This window comes from Hippocampus zosterae, chromosome 6, assembly GCF_025434085.1.
Source record: "Hippocampus zosterae strain Florida chromosome 6, ASM2543408v3, whole genome shotgun sequence".
NCBI classification, from domain to species: domain Eukaryota; kingdom Metazoa; phylum Chordata; class Actinopteri; order Syngnathiformes; family Syngnathidae; genus Hippocampus; species Hippocampus zosterae.
In genome coordinates this window covers 13,478,540-13,494,716 of record NC_067456.1, presented here as the reverse complement: position 1 = coordinate 13,494,716, position 16,177 = coordinate 13,478,540, and the positions used below count along the sequence as shown (strand labels likewise).

At 43.0% G+C, this 16,177-nt stretch overlaps 1 protein-coding gene and 1 long non-coding RNA gene across 5 annotated transcripts in view; both read left to right on the top strand.

Annotated features, from left to right (window-relative positions):
• The window catches only part of ebf2 (EBF transcription factor 2), a 33,104-nt gene extending 26,380 nt beyond the window's left edge, over positions 1-6,724 (top strand). For 2 of the 4 annotated variants that reach the window (XM_052069147.1, XM_052069148.1), the window contains exons 7-16: positions 1,353-1,434; positions 2,685-2,826; positions 3,329-3,459; positions 3,578-3,704; positions 3,914-4,002; positions 4,121-4,186; positions 4,411-4,585; positions 4,687-4,869; positions 4,939-5,109; positions 5,283-6,724. In XM_052069147.1, coding sequence (XP_051925107.1) covers positions 1,353-1,434; positions 2,685-2,826; positions 3,329-3,459; positions 3,578-3,704; positions 3,914-4,002; positions 4,121-4,186; positions 4,411-4,585; positions 4,687-4,869; positions 4,939-5,109; positions 5,283-5,314 — 1,198 coding nt within the window. In that variant the 3' untranslated portion in view covers positions 5,315-6,724. Of the gene's footprint in view, positions 1-1,352; positions 1,435-2,684; positions 2,827-3,328; positions 3,460-3,577; positions 3,705-3,913; positions 4,003-4,120; positions 4,187-4,410; positions 4,586-4,686; positions 4,870-4,938 lie in introns of all 4 variants that reach the window. The other 2 variants (XM_052069146.1, XM_052069145.1) reach the window with 1 other exon arrangement.
• A 3,877-nt stretch (positions 6,725-10,601) lies between these two features.
• Positions 10,602-15,744, top strand: LOC127602841 (uncharacterized). The gene is made up of 4 exons (XR_007962889.1): positions 10,602-10,787; positions 10,975-11,088; positions 13,659-13,759; positions 14,565-15,744. It is a non-coding gene; the product is annotated as an uncharacterized LOC127602841 (long non-coding RNA).
• Positions 15,745-16,177: the final 433 nt, after the last annotated feature.

Here is a 16,177-nt window from a genome sequence, read left to right as displayed (position 1 = left end):
ATTTACAGTGTTATTCTCAAATTGGATGACAAACCGCTGAATCATAAATATGATCACTTTCTGCCAACATCAGTATTAATTGTCCTTTGATGTAACAACGCAAATGAAGATATATATTCGACAAGCAAATGGAGCCAGAGAAATGCCAACCTGGTTGTTCTCACAAGGGAGGAAGTTGACGAGAGAGATTGAAGAATTATTTGTAAAAAACTATGAAGGAGAGATTAGAATTTGATGGGTGTGTTCGAAGCTCAGGGTTAATGTGAAGTTTCCACTCCGCTCTCCCTGAAGATAATTTATATTTGCACAGAGCGCAGTGTGGGTGGGGGAAAAACTCTCGAAACCATTGTTGCTAGTTTTATTGGAGCATTAATGGTTGTTTTTCATTGGCAAGGAATGGACTTCGACAGGCCAATTGCCGTTTTAAATTATTTTAGTTTGCTTTTGCTCCCATAATGTGACTCATATCACTGAGACGAATGTCTTATCCCCCCCCACCCTCCCCCACATACACACACATACAAACATGTAATTCCCCTACATCTCACCTTGCAAGGCATCTCTTTTTCCTGTGTTTGAGTGATACAGGATGTGTTCACGTTGTTAGCTTCTCTTTCGCATGGCTGTCTTCGCCTCTCAGCGTGGGGACTTTGGGATTGCGGCAGAGCCGCGTTGCCATGGCAGCGAGCTATGTTGCCGAACTGCGTACACCTGGGATTTGGAGTCTCTGCGTAGTCTCCCTCTCCCCTATTTATCCCGTCTTTTACTTTGCTTTTCTTTGGTGGTGGAGAGGCTATCAGCAACCTTCCCGATGCCTCTATGCAGCCTTCCCCACTCCAAATAAACTCACATGCATAATGAAACACGTGTACCTGCCAACAAAATTCATGTCCATGCCACTGCCTCGGTCTCCATCACTACTTTGCGCTTTCTCTGTATTTCATATCCCAGTTCATTCCCATGTGGCGGTTCGAGTAGGCCGTTGTGGGATGTAGCGTTCCCTTGGGTCTGCAGGCACACATCACTGGCTGTAGTTGACTTTGAAATACAACAAAGCTTTTCACCGGACTCTACTTCTCATTCTCATCACTTTGGTTTCGACTTTAATGGCATTGCCTTAACAGACTATAAACTTAACTGCTGGGATTGATGTCAGAGTTATAATCAGGTAGATATGCATCAACACCCACGTGAATCCGCACCCACCACGAACGTTCCTGAAAATAATGAATGTCTTGTTTGACTGTTCAAGTGTTGTTTGTGAGCAAAGTAATCATGCACATGATCCTTTTCATGTTATTTCTTACTTGTTGTCGTTCTGCAAACACGTGTCCTTATATTTACCTCTGCAGGTTCTTCTTGAAGTTTTTCTTGAAATGCAACCAGAATTGTCTGAAGACAGCGGGAAACCCCAGGGACATGAGGAGATTCCAGGTATTGGCAGATGAAGAACAAATGCATCGTTGTAGGATGAGGGCTTATGATGAGATGCAGAAATCAACGCACTGATGTGAACAACTTTCTGGTTTTTATCTCATCCTTGTTTGTCAAAACACGACTCACAATTTGCAAAAGACTAGTGAGGCGGAATTAAGGTGAAATCAATAAGGATGATCTTGCAGTTAAAAAAAAGAAAAAGAAAAAAGAAAGTATTTGTATGTTTAAGAGAGGCTGCTGGGATGCAGGAAATAGGTTGAGGTGTTTCAGGAAGTTGTCAAGAATTGAATGATTGGCTCCAGATGGAAAAGGTCACACTCTGTGACCCAGGAAGTGGTCACCGGGGACACTCCTGCCTCACTTCCATTGCCATCTATCAGCACCAGCGGCCCCTGTCTGGCATTCTGTTTCTCCCGGCTAACCTTGTCCCCTTTTCCGTCTTGCGCGTTCCTCGGTGTTTGCTTTAACTCCTGGGATGTGACACATGCTGAGAAAGTTATGAGCCCGCAAAGACTCTCATCTCTGGGTTAAAAGGTGCTCAAGGCTGGATACAAGTCAGCTGCTTGATCGATAATTTACAGTTATTTTTCTTAGAGCTACCCGCACTTTCTACCACCTAAGCATGTGTTTTTTGTCTCTTTTTCTTTCTTTTGCATTTTTTTTCCCCCACGTGCAAAATTATTACCATGTGTTTATTTTCAAACAGTTTCCAAAAATGAACGAATAAATAAGTATTAGCTACAAATACTGTAGATCAACTCGACTTTTTTTGAATCAGAGCATTCCGAAACTGATTATCACTTGGACACACCACAAGTGTCCTCTCATTTACTATGTCCGTGTCATTCTTGCATGGCAGATGTGTGAGAGAACCCACACATGGTGTGTCCAGATGAAATTAGGGACGCACTATATCATGCCCTGATTTTAACAGCCAGCAAAAGTGGGAGATTTGCTCCATATGTTTGGTGTCATTGAAGGATCACGCAGCGATGATGAGCTGGCTGCATGCTATATCAATCACAAACTTAGGGGAGCCCAGGTGGAGACCCAAAAGAGTCAATGCAGATATTTTATCAAGTTCCCACCGATGTCACATTGCAGACTGAGAAATCATATAGCATCACCTCCGTGCCGAAACAAATTGTTTCACTTGAGGCATTTGCTTCTTGAAACCAGAGATTCTAACTCTCAGCATGCGGTCCAAGTCATGCACGGATGCTCATGCTTCATTTCCTCTGTGTCAGGTGGTCCTGTCCAGCACTGTGAGCGTGGACGGCCACGTCCTAGCAGTGTCTGACAACATGTTCGTTCACAACAACTCCAAACACGGTCGGAGGGCTCGCAGACTGGAGCCGGGAGAGTCTGCGGAGAATACCATGGAGTATGGTAAGCCAATACCGTGTTACATTAACGTCTATGTTTGCTTTCGTGTCCAGAAACAGAACGGTGTCATGACACATGCTTAAGTTACTCGGCTGTCATTCCTAATTATGTACGAAATAGATTAGTTATGACACTGAGGCTATCCATATCGTACAGTTACTTTTCTGTCATAATACTTTGATTCCTATAGTCCAAAATGAAGTAGCCTCTTGTAAATAACAAGAAGTCACTGTCACCCTTTCTGAGGTGCAATTCCATATTTGGTAGCTTAAAGCAGAGCTGAATGGATGCCAGGTAACCTACGAGGCAGGAGAGCCATGTGAAACTTACCGGTAATTCAAAACTTTTGAATGAACTGTATCCCAGATGCACTGACATCCAATTAGATCTATGAGATCCAATATTGTGTTCACTGTGTAAATTCATTGACATTGGTCCCACATTTTGTTTGCAAAATGTGCACTCCCTCGATGTTGAAGAATTCCTTTTTCGCCTTTCTTTTCAGCCACCCCTTGCATCAAAGCCATCAGTCCCAGTGAGGGCTGGACTACAGGCGGGGCCATGGTCATTGTCATTGGGGAGAACTTCTTTGATGGACTGCAGGTGGTGTTTGGAAGCATGTTAGTTTGGAGCGAGGTAAGAGTGAGCATTTCTCCTCTCATTACTGTGGTGGACATTTCACATTCGCATCCATTCTGCCTGTATTTCTCTTTTCTAATTTATTTCCTAACGTGAACGAGTTATTTTCCCACAGCTAATCACGCCGCACGCTATCCGTGTCCAGACTCCGCCTCGTCACATCCCAGGGGTGGTGGAGGTCACATTGTCATATAAATCGAAACAATTCTGCAAGGGAGCCCCCGGACGCTTCATCTACACAGGTGCTCATGCAACAGATTGGGGCTTTTGCCAATTAAAGGTGGCGCAGATGTTCTTGTTCACAGTTGGAACTTGTGAGAGATATTTAAGTCATTGATTGCCAAGCAGTGCGCCGTGAGATTTTTTTTTTCTCACGTGAAAGATGTGCTTTTGGTTCAATTAAGGTTGGGAAATACTGGTTTAAGGTCCCAAATGCCTGTGTCTGTTACAGCCCTGAATGAGCCGACAATAGACTACGGTTTCCAGCGGCTTCAGAAAGTAATCCCACGGCATCCTGGCGACCCAGAAAAAATGGCTAAGGTGAGAGACTCGCGCTTTCAAATGTGTGCTCGTTATCGTATTGCTCAACAAAAAAACATTTTTCATTGCAGCTTGGAACCTAATTTGTCAACATCTGAAATATTAATACTGTTTGCAGGAAATTCTGCTTAAGAGGGCGGCAGATCTTGTGGAGGCTTTGTATGGGAATCCACACAGTAATCAGGTGAGAAGCAAAAACTTTGAGCCAATTACCGTGGGAAATGACTCGACTTTCAGACTCCGAAGCCAAAATGCAAATGTTAAACCCACATAAAAATGTCTTTAACACATTCCTTGGTTTTGAGATAATTTGATCTTCACTAATCGTGTTTCGGAGGATTCACATAACTTGCTTTATGGGTAGTCGAGATGAAGATGAGTCATGACGGTGCGTTTCTCCCCTTTTAGGACATGTTGCTAAAAAGAGCAGCCGACATCGCCGAGGCCCTCTACAGTGTTCCCCGTCCTCACAGTCAGCTACAAGCGCTGCCCAGCTCACCAGCCCATGGCAGCGTCATGGGTTTGGGTTCCTACCCTTCCCAATTAGGTGTCAGCATCGGGGAGCCGGGGCAGAGCAGCCAAGGTAAGCGTAGCGGCTCTTAATTTGAGCACAGCTTTGTCTTATGCAAAAAAAAAAAGAGACCCTTGTGGACGTATGACCCAGCCTTGAACTATTTTCTCCAGCTTATATTCGCAACTCAAGCAGCTTATCGCCAAGAGGTTACCCCTCAGCTTCCACACCTCAACAGTCGAGCTATGGCGGCAGCGGGGCTATGACGGGAGGCTACGGAACCGTTCCTATGACCAGTCTAGGGGTTCCTGGCTCACCCGGCTTCAGCAGCGCTTCCCCCACGGGATCCCCCTACAGTAAGACTATTGGCCAACATGATATTGCAATGTCAAGACCTGAGATTAACGTCGGGCTCTCGTCCACAGTCATGCCCTCCAGCCCGACCATACCAGGGAGCTCCAGCTCGTCATCATCTCTGTTGCCTTTCTCCTCTTTCCCATCCGCTGCTAAACAGAAGAGTGCTTTTGCTCCCGTGCTCAGGCCCCAGGGTTCCCCTTCCCCTGCCTGCCCCGCCTCAGGCGGTAACAGCTTCAGAGGTAGCCATCCGACTCACTATCTGACCCCGCTCTCCGAACTTACGAATGCAGTCTAACCCCTTCCTCTAACCACGACAACACTTTGACTGACCCAGATACGCAAAGTGGTTGGATGTGCAGTACATGAATGCAAAATTAGAATCATAGACGTGCATATTTTTTTTTCTCTCCAGCGATGACGGGCCTGGTTGTCCACCCGATGTAGCAAATCTACCCCAGACCACTGCTTCACTTAGCCCCTCTTTTGGCACTAAGAGGGCAGGGAGGATGGAAATTTGATCAGTAGCAACCGTGACTAGCTTTGCTACCCGAGGCCATCCCGCCATTTTTAGTCCTCCTTTACGCAGGCGGATGAAAGGGCAAACGTTGAAACTATCCAAAGACGAGACATCTTTTCCAGAGGTAGAGGAGATTACTTCAACCCTATTTACAGGCAGGCAATGTTTCTTTGCAAACCAGGCTGGACCATACCACACTGTGACATGAAGAAAACCTCATGGTCCTAATTCTACCACAAGCTTCAAAAGCTCTGTGTTTTGTTCCGGCGCGCTACCACATGCCATATTCTGCATTCTTCCATCACCTGCCCAAAACTTTTGCCAGAGATGTATACACGAGCACTGAACCTTTTTGAATGACGGACAGCTCTGAAAAGCAGGGTGCTATTCGTCTGCGTATGGACACTTTAAACAGCATGTGTGTACACTGTCTGTGAGTTAGTGACATGTTTTTTGCAGTAGACTTTTTGAAGACAATTTACATTCCAGAAACAAAACAAACAAACCCTTTATTTTTTGTTCTGATCTCCAAGATTTTACAAGTGACAATTGTTTGTCTCAAGGGTTATTGATAAAGGAATTCATATATTGATTTATTTAAGTACAAGCAATTTAACTTATTATAGCTAGTTTAGGGAATAATATAAACATGTTTTATAAAAGTGATTCTTTTTCCCGACTGTTGATTGAGTTAAGTGAACAACGTTGCCACTCAATTTGAAATTTTTACTACGTGTGGATTTCATCAAAAACTTTTACATATCTGCAGTTTTGCAAGCGCTTTGCATAACCAGGATTACTGTTGTGCATTATGATTATGAGTCAGGCCATAAAAGAAGGTTCTTTGTCCTTGTATAAAGGAAAAAAAATGTTAGTTAGCCTTATTTCATGTGTAATGCATGCTTTGTTGAACCAGTGCGACTCTGTACTGTAATTATGTCATCCTCCAATGAAAATTTGACACGATAGCTTACCATCAACATTTTCAGCTTCATTCAACATGTTTCTGCAGAGCACATGTTAGTTACTATGCAGTACAGTAAATGAAAGCACAATAAAAGACATCAGTACATAATGGGTACAACATATTACTTTTAGTGACCGATATCAAACCATGAACGCCATTTTCCGAATGTGAAAACACGCAGAGTCAAGGACATTTATAAATTCGTTTTTAGAGTTTGGTTAACTTTATTTATTTAAAAAATATTAGCAATTTTAATATGTTTTGAACCCATCTTTTTCTTTCAAACGGTACAAACATGGTGCAAATGTGATTTGTATATCGCAAGGTGTAATTATATTTTGTGCTCCAAATAAAACAATGAAGCAAATCATTCAGCATCTTTGGTTTTTAATCTTGATCGTGCTCATCCCACGAATTTAAAATTCCCTTCTATCAATTCCCAATGAAAGCGGCCATTAAGAATGTTCTCTCGTGTCTTGCTGGATCTATTTTTGTTTGTATTTCGACCTGTATGCTTGCGCAGCATTTATTTTGTCTACCTAGCCGCAGCAACTTAATTGTGATGTGAGTGTTAAAGACTGAGCAGAGCATGTCAAGATAAACAACAACACCCACCTCCATCCCCCATCTTTCTGCCTTTCTCCTCTCCAATAAGCCTGCTTGTCTCTGAGGACTCACCCTCTGGGGGCCCCAAGTGAGAACCACATGAGTCTCCCTCCATTGTGGCCTCCTCCTCCTCCTCATCTTTCGCCAGCTCTGAAAATGCACTTACAGAACATGTGTCGAATGGTTTCCTTGCTTTTTTAAGTTTTTGTCTGGCAAGACGACAACTCCGCTGTGGTCCCCGTATCCGTTTTGTTCTCCTGAAATGGCCCTTCTCCGTTAATGTAATTAGCATTGGTAAAGGAGGGCAGTTAATTACCCACTCTATTTTGATCGGGTAATTAATGTAATGCCAGGAAACAGCAACTGTTTCATTAACATAGCGCTCAAAGCAGTAAGGGGGCAGGGTTGCACCCATGCCTTTATATCATTCTATTTATGGATAAAAGGAATCATCTACTAGGATATAAGGATCGACTTCACCTGGCGGTCACGTGACTTTGACAGTAGGGCCATCTATGTAAGGCAAAAACTGCCTGCTTGACTCTTCCCGGCTTTGGTATGGTGTTAATTTGCTGAGTTAAAGTCAGCTTTGTTCCCGATGCCACGGCATTCATCTTACTGAGTGCTCCTCCTGCCCAGCGGTGCGGGAGCCATATGCTCCTTCTCCACTTGACTGTTCTCACTGTTGCCGTTGTGGCAGCAGCATCAGCGCCATTTACTGCCTTCTGATCACAGTTTGGATAAAGACAAGATGAGATGCCACCTGCTACAGAGACGTTGCACATCACACTGCATGCACCGCTTGGGAGGAAACTCTAATGAGAGCAAAGACGATGTTATCTTTCATTATTGATACTGCATGTGAATCGATGAGTTTCAAAGTTGAAGGCACAGTACCGTCACCTTCACAATTAAAAAACAAAAAACAAAAACAGACATCCATCCCTCTTTCCTCTCAAGGGAGGTGTTTGTGTTTATATACCCAATTAGCCCTCCGGCCACAGCATGGCCATGCATTAGGCTGACATTAGCCTCGGGTGCAAGCAATATGTGTGTGTCTAAAATATGCAGCACCCCTTTCTCATTTGAGCCATGCCTTATTAGTCAGTATGAGGCTAAGCTTGACAGGGGCGGCCGACTGTTTTGTCAAAAAGATTGGCGTCCACGCACAGCCAGTGTCCTTTGACTTGAGCCGGTCAGTAAAACCTGTGTTGTTGCCCATTAGACCATTGGACCCCAATTCCTGTTTCTAAAACGAATCCCCTGCCCCTTATGCCATTCCCCTGGGTGTCAGTAGAGTGGGGTGGCAGATGGGACAGACACAGAGCTGCCCCATGAGACCCTGCCCACTCCCTCCGACTAAATACACACATACACACACAAAACACGTATAGGTGCACACACTCAGACATGCATGCATCCGCATATGAATAAGTAGCACGCGCACACACACAGCGCAGCAGCAGCAGCAGCGGCGGCAACACACAACTTCCCTGCCCCCAGACACAAGCCTCATCTGTCAGCCAGCCTCTTTGTCCCGAGCACAGGAGGATGTTCTGTGAACGCAGAGTGACGTCTCTGTCGCTACCTCTCAATCTGTATTCTGTCCAGTCAAAGGGCTGAAAGGTAATCATGTTCACACAATGGCAGCCTAATATGGTCTTAAAGTAATTTATGACATAATGTTGCCGTTATGATGGTCAAACCTTTTTAGAGAAAAAAAGGGGCAGCGGACCACAGGCCTGTTGTATACTGTTTGTGCTTGTAACTTTTCTCTGGCAAAGTGTTCATTGGCTGGGTAACAAAATGTGTCAAACAAAGTCACATTAACGTCACCTTTTCAAGTCCAGTGCATAGACTGATAAAGGAGATTCAAAAGAAAGATCAGGCAGGCTGGAAAGTTTGATGTTCATGCTTGCAAAGTTTCTTTCAAAAGTTGACATGGCCAACTAATGGCATGGCATGCGGAGGTGGGTGAAGTAGCCAAAACTTGTACTCACATAAGAGGTCTCATTGTATACTGTAATTTAAGTTAAAAAATAGTCTTCCAAATAATTACTTAAGAGTATGTACTCAGGAAAAATAAACCAATCAATCAGTACCCTCAAGTACTGAGTCATTCGTGAGTGACTTCTGATTAAATATTTGTTGAATCAAAGCATTAATTTCAAATAGATTTAAAACATATAGGAATGTGCAAATGTATATACAACCCAACAACGTCACTTTACTTAAAATAATAATAAAAAACAAATGACATGAATGAAGGCAAATTCAGACATAGTACTTTTGAATGGAAAAATCATACTGCATTTTCACAAGTTCAAGGAAAAGTTTTTCGAGTCTGAAATGGTAAATGTGTATATAGCATATTGCAAGAACATTTTAGATTTGGTACAGGTCTGGCACATTTCTTTATTTTTAGGTTGTATAGATGAATTGATAAACATTTTTGGTCATTCCATGTAAAATCAAAAATGAATTTTTTGTTCATCTCTGAGTCTTTCTTCAAAATTTGAGGTGTGCTTGGATATAAAAGGGAGGAAAATATAATACATCATCTTCATTCATTCATTCATTCATCTTCCGAGCCCCTTGCTCCTCACTAGGGTGGCGGGGGGTGCCGGAGCCTATCCCAGCTGTCTTCGGGCAGTAGGTATACCTTAACATCAGGTTCACCTTTACAATCCAATCAAACACAATACATCATCTTTCAAATTAAAAATAAATATTTCAGTCCTGATTTTCTTGATTCTTGGCTTCTTATTTATTTTACATGGAATTACCCTTTTGCTACATGCTGCATGTAATCTTTGCAGACTTGATTTGATGATGTCATCGTTTGAGTTGGTCAATAATAGACAACTTGTTTACGAAAGGCCCAATTAGCAAATGACTACAGTACACACTCTTACAAAATATGTTTTCTAATTTCATCTGGGAATGCTTTTAGTTTCTCGTCACGTGTTCATTATTTTGATATTATTTGGGAATCCTTTTGTTCAAAAAATTATTGTGAGGTATTCAGCTAATGAAGTAGGTTTTAAGGCTTTTTTTAAAAACACGTTTGATATTCTTTTGTTTACTTTTGGCTTTATATGATTTGTGTGTAGTCACTTTTCACTATATTCATTCATCTTCCGAGCCGCTTGATCCTCACTAGAGTCGTGGGGGGTGCTGGAGCCTATCCCAGCTGTCTTCGGGCAGTAGGCGGGGGACACCCTGAATCGGTTGCCAGCCAATCGCAGGGCACACAGAAACGAACAACCATTCGCACTCACACTCACACCTAGGGACAATTTAGAGTGTTCAATCAGCCTATCTGCCACGCATGTTTTTGGAATGTGGGAGGAAACCGGAGCACCCGGAGAAAACCCACGCAGGCCCGGGGAGAACATGCAAACTCCACACAGGGAGGCCGGAGCTGGAATCGAGCCCGGTACCTCTGCGCTGTGAAGCCTACGTGCTAACCACTGTCCTACCGGGCCGCCCCTTTTCACTTTACAATATTTAAAATTAGCTGGATAAGAGGGCGATGCATAATACATGTGGTCATCGGGCGCGCGCTTTGCCTGAGGGTGCGCGCCCGCGGCGGAGGTGAGTCGAGCGTGCGTGCGTGCGTGCGTGCGTGCGTGCGTGCGTGCGTGGCGTGGGCGGGTGGGTGGGTGATTAATTACAGACTCGGCTTGTGACAGAGGTGAACTCCGTGGTGGTACTGTCTGCTGCCGACATGGAGGGAAAGTCTACCCGGCTAATTGACCTGGCTTCTGTAAGGCCATCCATCAAGCGTGGCCCAAGTGGCCCCGTAAGAAACACATTATTCAGAGGTACGTTAGTTAACCAAGGCCGCCATTCATTACCCGTATTAACTTCTCCCCGACTCTCCCAGCCTTAGCCCGTCGTGAAACTCGCGACTCCAATTGAATTAGTTAGCAACATAACAGACATATTTGGAAAGCTCCCTCTCTTTTATGGCCTTGTCGAACTACGTGACTTTTTTGTCGTTCACGACAGTCGCAGCGTCACACTACCAGATCAATATCTTCCTGTGTCTTGGACCTGGCGAGATGTCACAAAACAATTCCGTCACCGACCAGACTTCGCGTCCTTCTGTCAAGATCGGTGACGGTAAGCAGCTTTCAAAGTCATGTCGATGTCGGCGTTACGTGGCTGTGCGTTGTTTCTATGTTCAGTAAATGCTGCATTAAGAAAAGAGTTGATGTGGACTGTCTAGTCTCCAAAAAGAACTCGAGTAGACCAATTTGTTTGCTAATCAGCTTCAAGCTTTGCAGTTAGCAAACGTAGCATGAGCTGAAATGCTACTTATACTTTGCAATATTTACCCAATTGTTCAAGTCACTTTTTAAATACGGTACACTATATTGTGATTGTATTGTGAGAGTACACCACATCAGGTCTCGTCATAAATAGGAGGGCACTGTCTTCCATTTGGTCAATGCCAATCTAAGGACGGCGCAGGACATATCGCACTATGTGGCAAGACAAACAATTATTGAGTGTAGTCACACTACATGAGCTACTAATATCGCTCAAAATTGGCGTGGTAGGAAGCCGCATATGTGCAAGTTACAAATAATTCTCAAGTCGTAACCTTCAAGTTCCAACATCATAAGCAAGATAATTCATTAATCCAAATGAATGATCCTCGAAGTTGATCTCACCACTGTTAATGTTTCAGTCGCCACTTAACAACAACACAGTGATGCTGGCTGGGCTGCCAAGTTGGGGGGAATGAAGCGGAATCTTTCTCTTTTTCTCTCTTTATTGCTTTCCTTCCTAAAAAGGCAAACTGTGTTAAAATGCAGATATATAACTATAACCTGATGACTTTTCAAGTCATGTAGATCAAGTCGAGTCGCTTAGATACCAAGTCCTAAGTCAAGTCAAGTCATTCCCAAGTTTTTGGCAAGCGACTTGGTTGGATTGCCCGAAGTTTACTGACGGTGGCCCGACTGAACAAGATATAAAGCCCCCAAAATGTGAAATGTTGAAAATTATGGTCATGCAAAAAAAGTAACTACAAAGAAGCAATATTTTCTTATTAATATTTCTATGACCTGCGATTGGCTGGCAACCGGTTCAGGGCGTCCCCTGCCTACTGCCGGAAAACGGCTGGGATAGGCTCCAGCACGCCCCGCGACCCTTGTGAGGATAAAGTGGATCAGAAGATGGATGGCTATTTAAATGATTCAAAGTTCGTTTAATTGTTTCATCATTTGCGTCGTCTCTTTTTTGCATGTTTTTTAAATGTATTCAAAATCATACCAGAAAGTTGAACATAACTCTTTGACAGGTTTTCAACTCAAAATATAGGCAGGCCTTTACGGTGTTAACATAACAGCAACACCCATCACTCCTTTCAAATGGACCAATTTGGGCTCATAACGACACCTAGGGCTGAATCAAATAATCTTAGCCATTACTGTTCAACTGCCTGCATGCAAGCCTTCAGCCTTGTGGGTGGTGTGGTTTAGGCCCCCAGAAAAGAGGGAGTAGCGTGAAGTTGTAACTCCTCAACCTGGTCATGGCCCACATGTGCTTTCACTCCCCCATTTATAGGAAAATATATTGGAGTTTAGTGAAAGCAGCGGGGAGAAGACATTACTCAACCACCAAAGATGATTTGTCATATGGTGTCTCTCTGGTTTTGAAGTACAAAGCTACAGTCGGTGCTTAGTCTTCGCGATGCAAGAAGTTAGTTTTTACTACATTTTGCTTGAATGCACATAACATCAGGTTCACCTTTACAATCCAATCAAAAACAAGAAGAGAAAATGTCTGCACAAAGATAAAATCAGTTTTGATTGTACAGTTGAACATTAAAGATTGAATGGAATCTTTTCCAAGATGCTGGTCAACTTCAATTTTGGCCATAGGAAATATGAAATGAAGTTCCGCCCATCCAGTTGTTAATATTGTTCAGGGTTGCCGTCACAAATGTTTTTTTTTGTCCGGAAGCTCGCTTCACTAGAGGCTTGTGCTTTGAACTTCTAATTGTTGAAGGGATGCACGTCTGCATCCAGACCACTCTCAAGGTGCCCTTAAGCAACACTTATCCTTTGTTGGTTTCCGAAAATAGGATGTAAGCTTACAAGGGACAAGTTGTGCTTTTAAAAGAATTTTTCTTTTTAAAGATAATGTGCCTTTACAGCTTAAGAAATATCGGATAGTTTAAAGTCCTTCTAATCACTTCCAAAGTTATACAGCACATGCTTCTTGAGACGTTACAACACCGACTGACTCCTTAGGCCTTCTAACCATTTTTTTGTGCATCTAGCATGCCCACATTTCATAACTTAAGTGGATAGATTTTCTTCTTGTCCGCAAAATTGAGGGATAACTGAGTCTCCGCTTCTCCCAGCCAGCTGCTCACTGACTTCCTTTTTTGTTTTAAAAATGACATTATTTTAAATTACACAGAAAACACCATTAATATATTGAGGCAAATTAAAGTTTTTTATTTTTAATCGAGCCTATCCGTAAAGCACTTCTTATATGAATGTGGTGCAGTCAAACTGTTTACTTATGACATCAAAGACAAAAAAATAGAGACAACTCCGTATGGCGCAGTCCAGGCTACACGATACAAAGTGCAATAATAAATGAATGTTAACTGAATAATAAGGCTCTGAGCGTAATTATATTTTTAAATGTCTTAATTCCACCGCGTTGCGCAGGTGTACCTAATGCTATGGCCGTCGAGTGCATGATCACAACTTTTGGGAGCAGATGCTGCATGAGTCCTATTGCGTGAGCAGCCTCAAAGCGCCACCTACCTGTGAGTTTTGCCCCATTCTGTTTTGCTTCTGTGGAATCATTTGTCACCACTACCTATATCTGTGTCACTGCGCATTTGTATCTGCTCCAACCAAACAACATTATGCACATTTGTACAAAACAATATATACAAGCGCTGTATCGTGTGTATGTATATATATTTACTTTACAATTATTATGATCCGTTTAGTTTGTCACTGCCTTGAGGTTTTTGTGTTGACAATGTTTGTTATTCTGGTTGTAGTTTGCAGTGGTAAAGAGCTGTACTGCTACACTTCTGTAAAGTTTAGCCACAATAATAGACATGTTGTTTAATTCGTACCTTTTTGACTCGGTCAATCAAAACTTATTGACATATAAGTATGTGTGTATATATTTATGTATATGTGTGTCAATCAAAACTTTATATATATATATATATTGCATGTTTTGAATGGTGAAATGAGCGGCATTGTAGATGTGGCATACCAGTACTTGTAACACTGTGACGACAACCACTTGATATGTCCACTGTTTACCAACATGCTTGAATATGCAGGAGGATAACTAATCAAATAAATCCACTCATTACTAAGGCTGCTGGTATTTCTGCTTTTGCATTAATTATGTAGTCATTAGCATATCAATCAGAGAAATCAGAGATCATGTAATTAAGGTTTAACCAAAAGCACCTGCTGTCTGTGAGTTGTTTGTGTGTGTGCGTGTGTGTGTGTCAGACCTAATCTAATCTGGCCTTTGACAAAATGCTCCCTCATCAATCCTGAGCTGTCGTTGTTCAGTTTTTTTTGTTTTGTTTTTGTTTATAGGGTTGGGTGGTGGCGTTTGGCAGAGACATCCTGCAAACTGTTGTCATGGTGATCAAATTGATTGGCAGGGACGCCTGATTTGAAAGGAAGAATAGAGGACAGGTGGAAGGAGGCGGGGTGTACATCTAGTTGAACAGATTGGGACAAACTGAGGACTCGCTGGGTGTCATAAGGGGAGCCACTGTCTGTTTTGGCTCTGCTTACACCTTGTAAAAGACAACCAGTAATTACTCCAACCGTCCGTAGAGAGTACTGTATTGGCGTTCTCTTCTGAACCTTTAACAGTAACGCCAGATGTTCTCCTTTCTGGTTTGAATACAATTAAGTACAATTAAGTAGAATCCTTTTTGGAATTGTCATATTGACAGATTCTGCCCCAGGTTTCTGGCAGTATTTTATTTCTCACATAGTTAATTTGTACAAGCCCTAAAAGCATCAAATATATATATAATATATAAACAAAAGTGCTTTTATTTGTTCTTTTTCATTAGAAACATCAACATTGATGATCGGCATCATAAGAGCAGTATGGGAAACCTGCCATTAAGTACCCATTACTATTAAAGTGGTGGTTCTGATTGAGGGTGCGCTCATTGTGCAGAGGTTGACCACCTGTGGGGGAAAGATTGATGGAGCTGAAACGGGGATGAAATAATTTGTGCAAAGGGAAAACCAGCGGAAGCCATTTGTAAGGAATCCGTGGAAGAAAAATACACAGAGGAAAAGAGACGGTACGGGAGAAGAGATGAGGAATGAGAACAGGGAGGAGCGAGAGGAAGGGAATGGCACTCGGGGGACTGAGTCTCAACTGTTTGTGGTGACAGCCTCCGGTCTCTGGCCTCCTTCCCAACGCTTCCTGCTCCATTTCCTTTTCTTTCATTCCTAATTTTTTTCTTATTTTTTGAATTATTACTGTGTGGCTTGCTCGTGGTCACTTCCAGGTTCTGTCAGGTTCTCTCATCCTTGTTAAAAACAAACATATGGCATATGTACTTTAATTCTCACGATACACTTGACATTTCATTAGTAGAAGCAGGGTGCCCTTTAAATTCCACAAGGTAATGGAGGCAATCCAACGTGTTGATTTTGGTTCTATTGACGTGATTGCATCACAAGCTTGATGCATATTTTAGAACTGTAACTCTACGATGCAAATGTGCTGTTCCAGCCCATCCCATTATTATTTGAGCTGTGGTAAATGTGTAAGCGGGCGGCCCGGTAGTCCAGTGGTTAGCACGTGGGCTTCACAGTGCAGAGGTACCGGGTTCGATTCCAGCTCCGGCCTCCCTGTGTGGAGTTTGCATGTTCTCCCCGGGCCTGCGTGGGTTTTCTCCGGGTGCTCCGGTTTCCTCCCACATTCCAAAAATATGCATGGCAGGCTGATTGAACACTCTAAATTGTCCCTAGGTGTGAGTGTGAGTGCGAATGGTTGTTCGTCTCTGTGTGCCCTGCGATTGGCTGGCAACCGATTCAGGGTGTCCCCCGCCTACTGCCCGGAGACAGCTGGGATAGGCTCCAGCACCCCCCGCGACCCTAGTGAGGATCAAGCGGTTAGGAAGATGAATGAATGAATGAATGAATAAATGTGTAAGCTGTGAAGTCATTTTTCATCC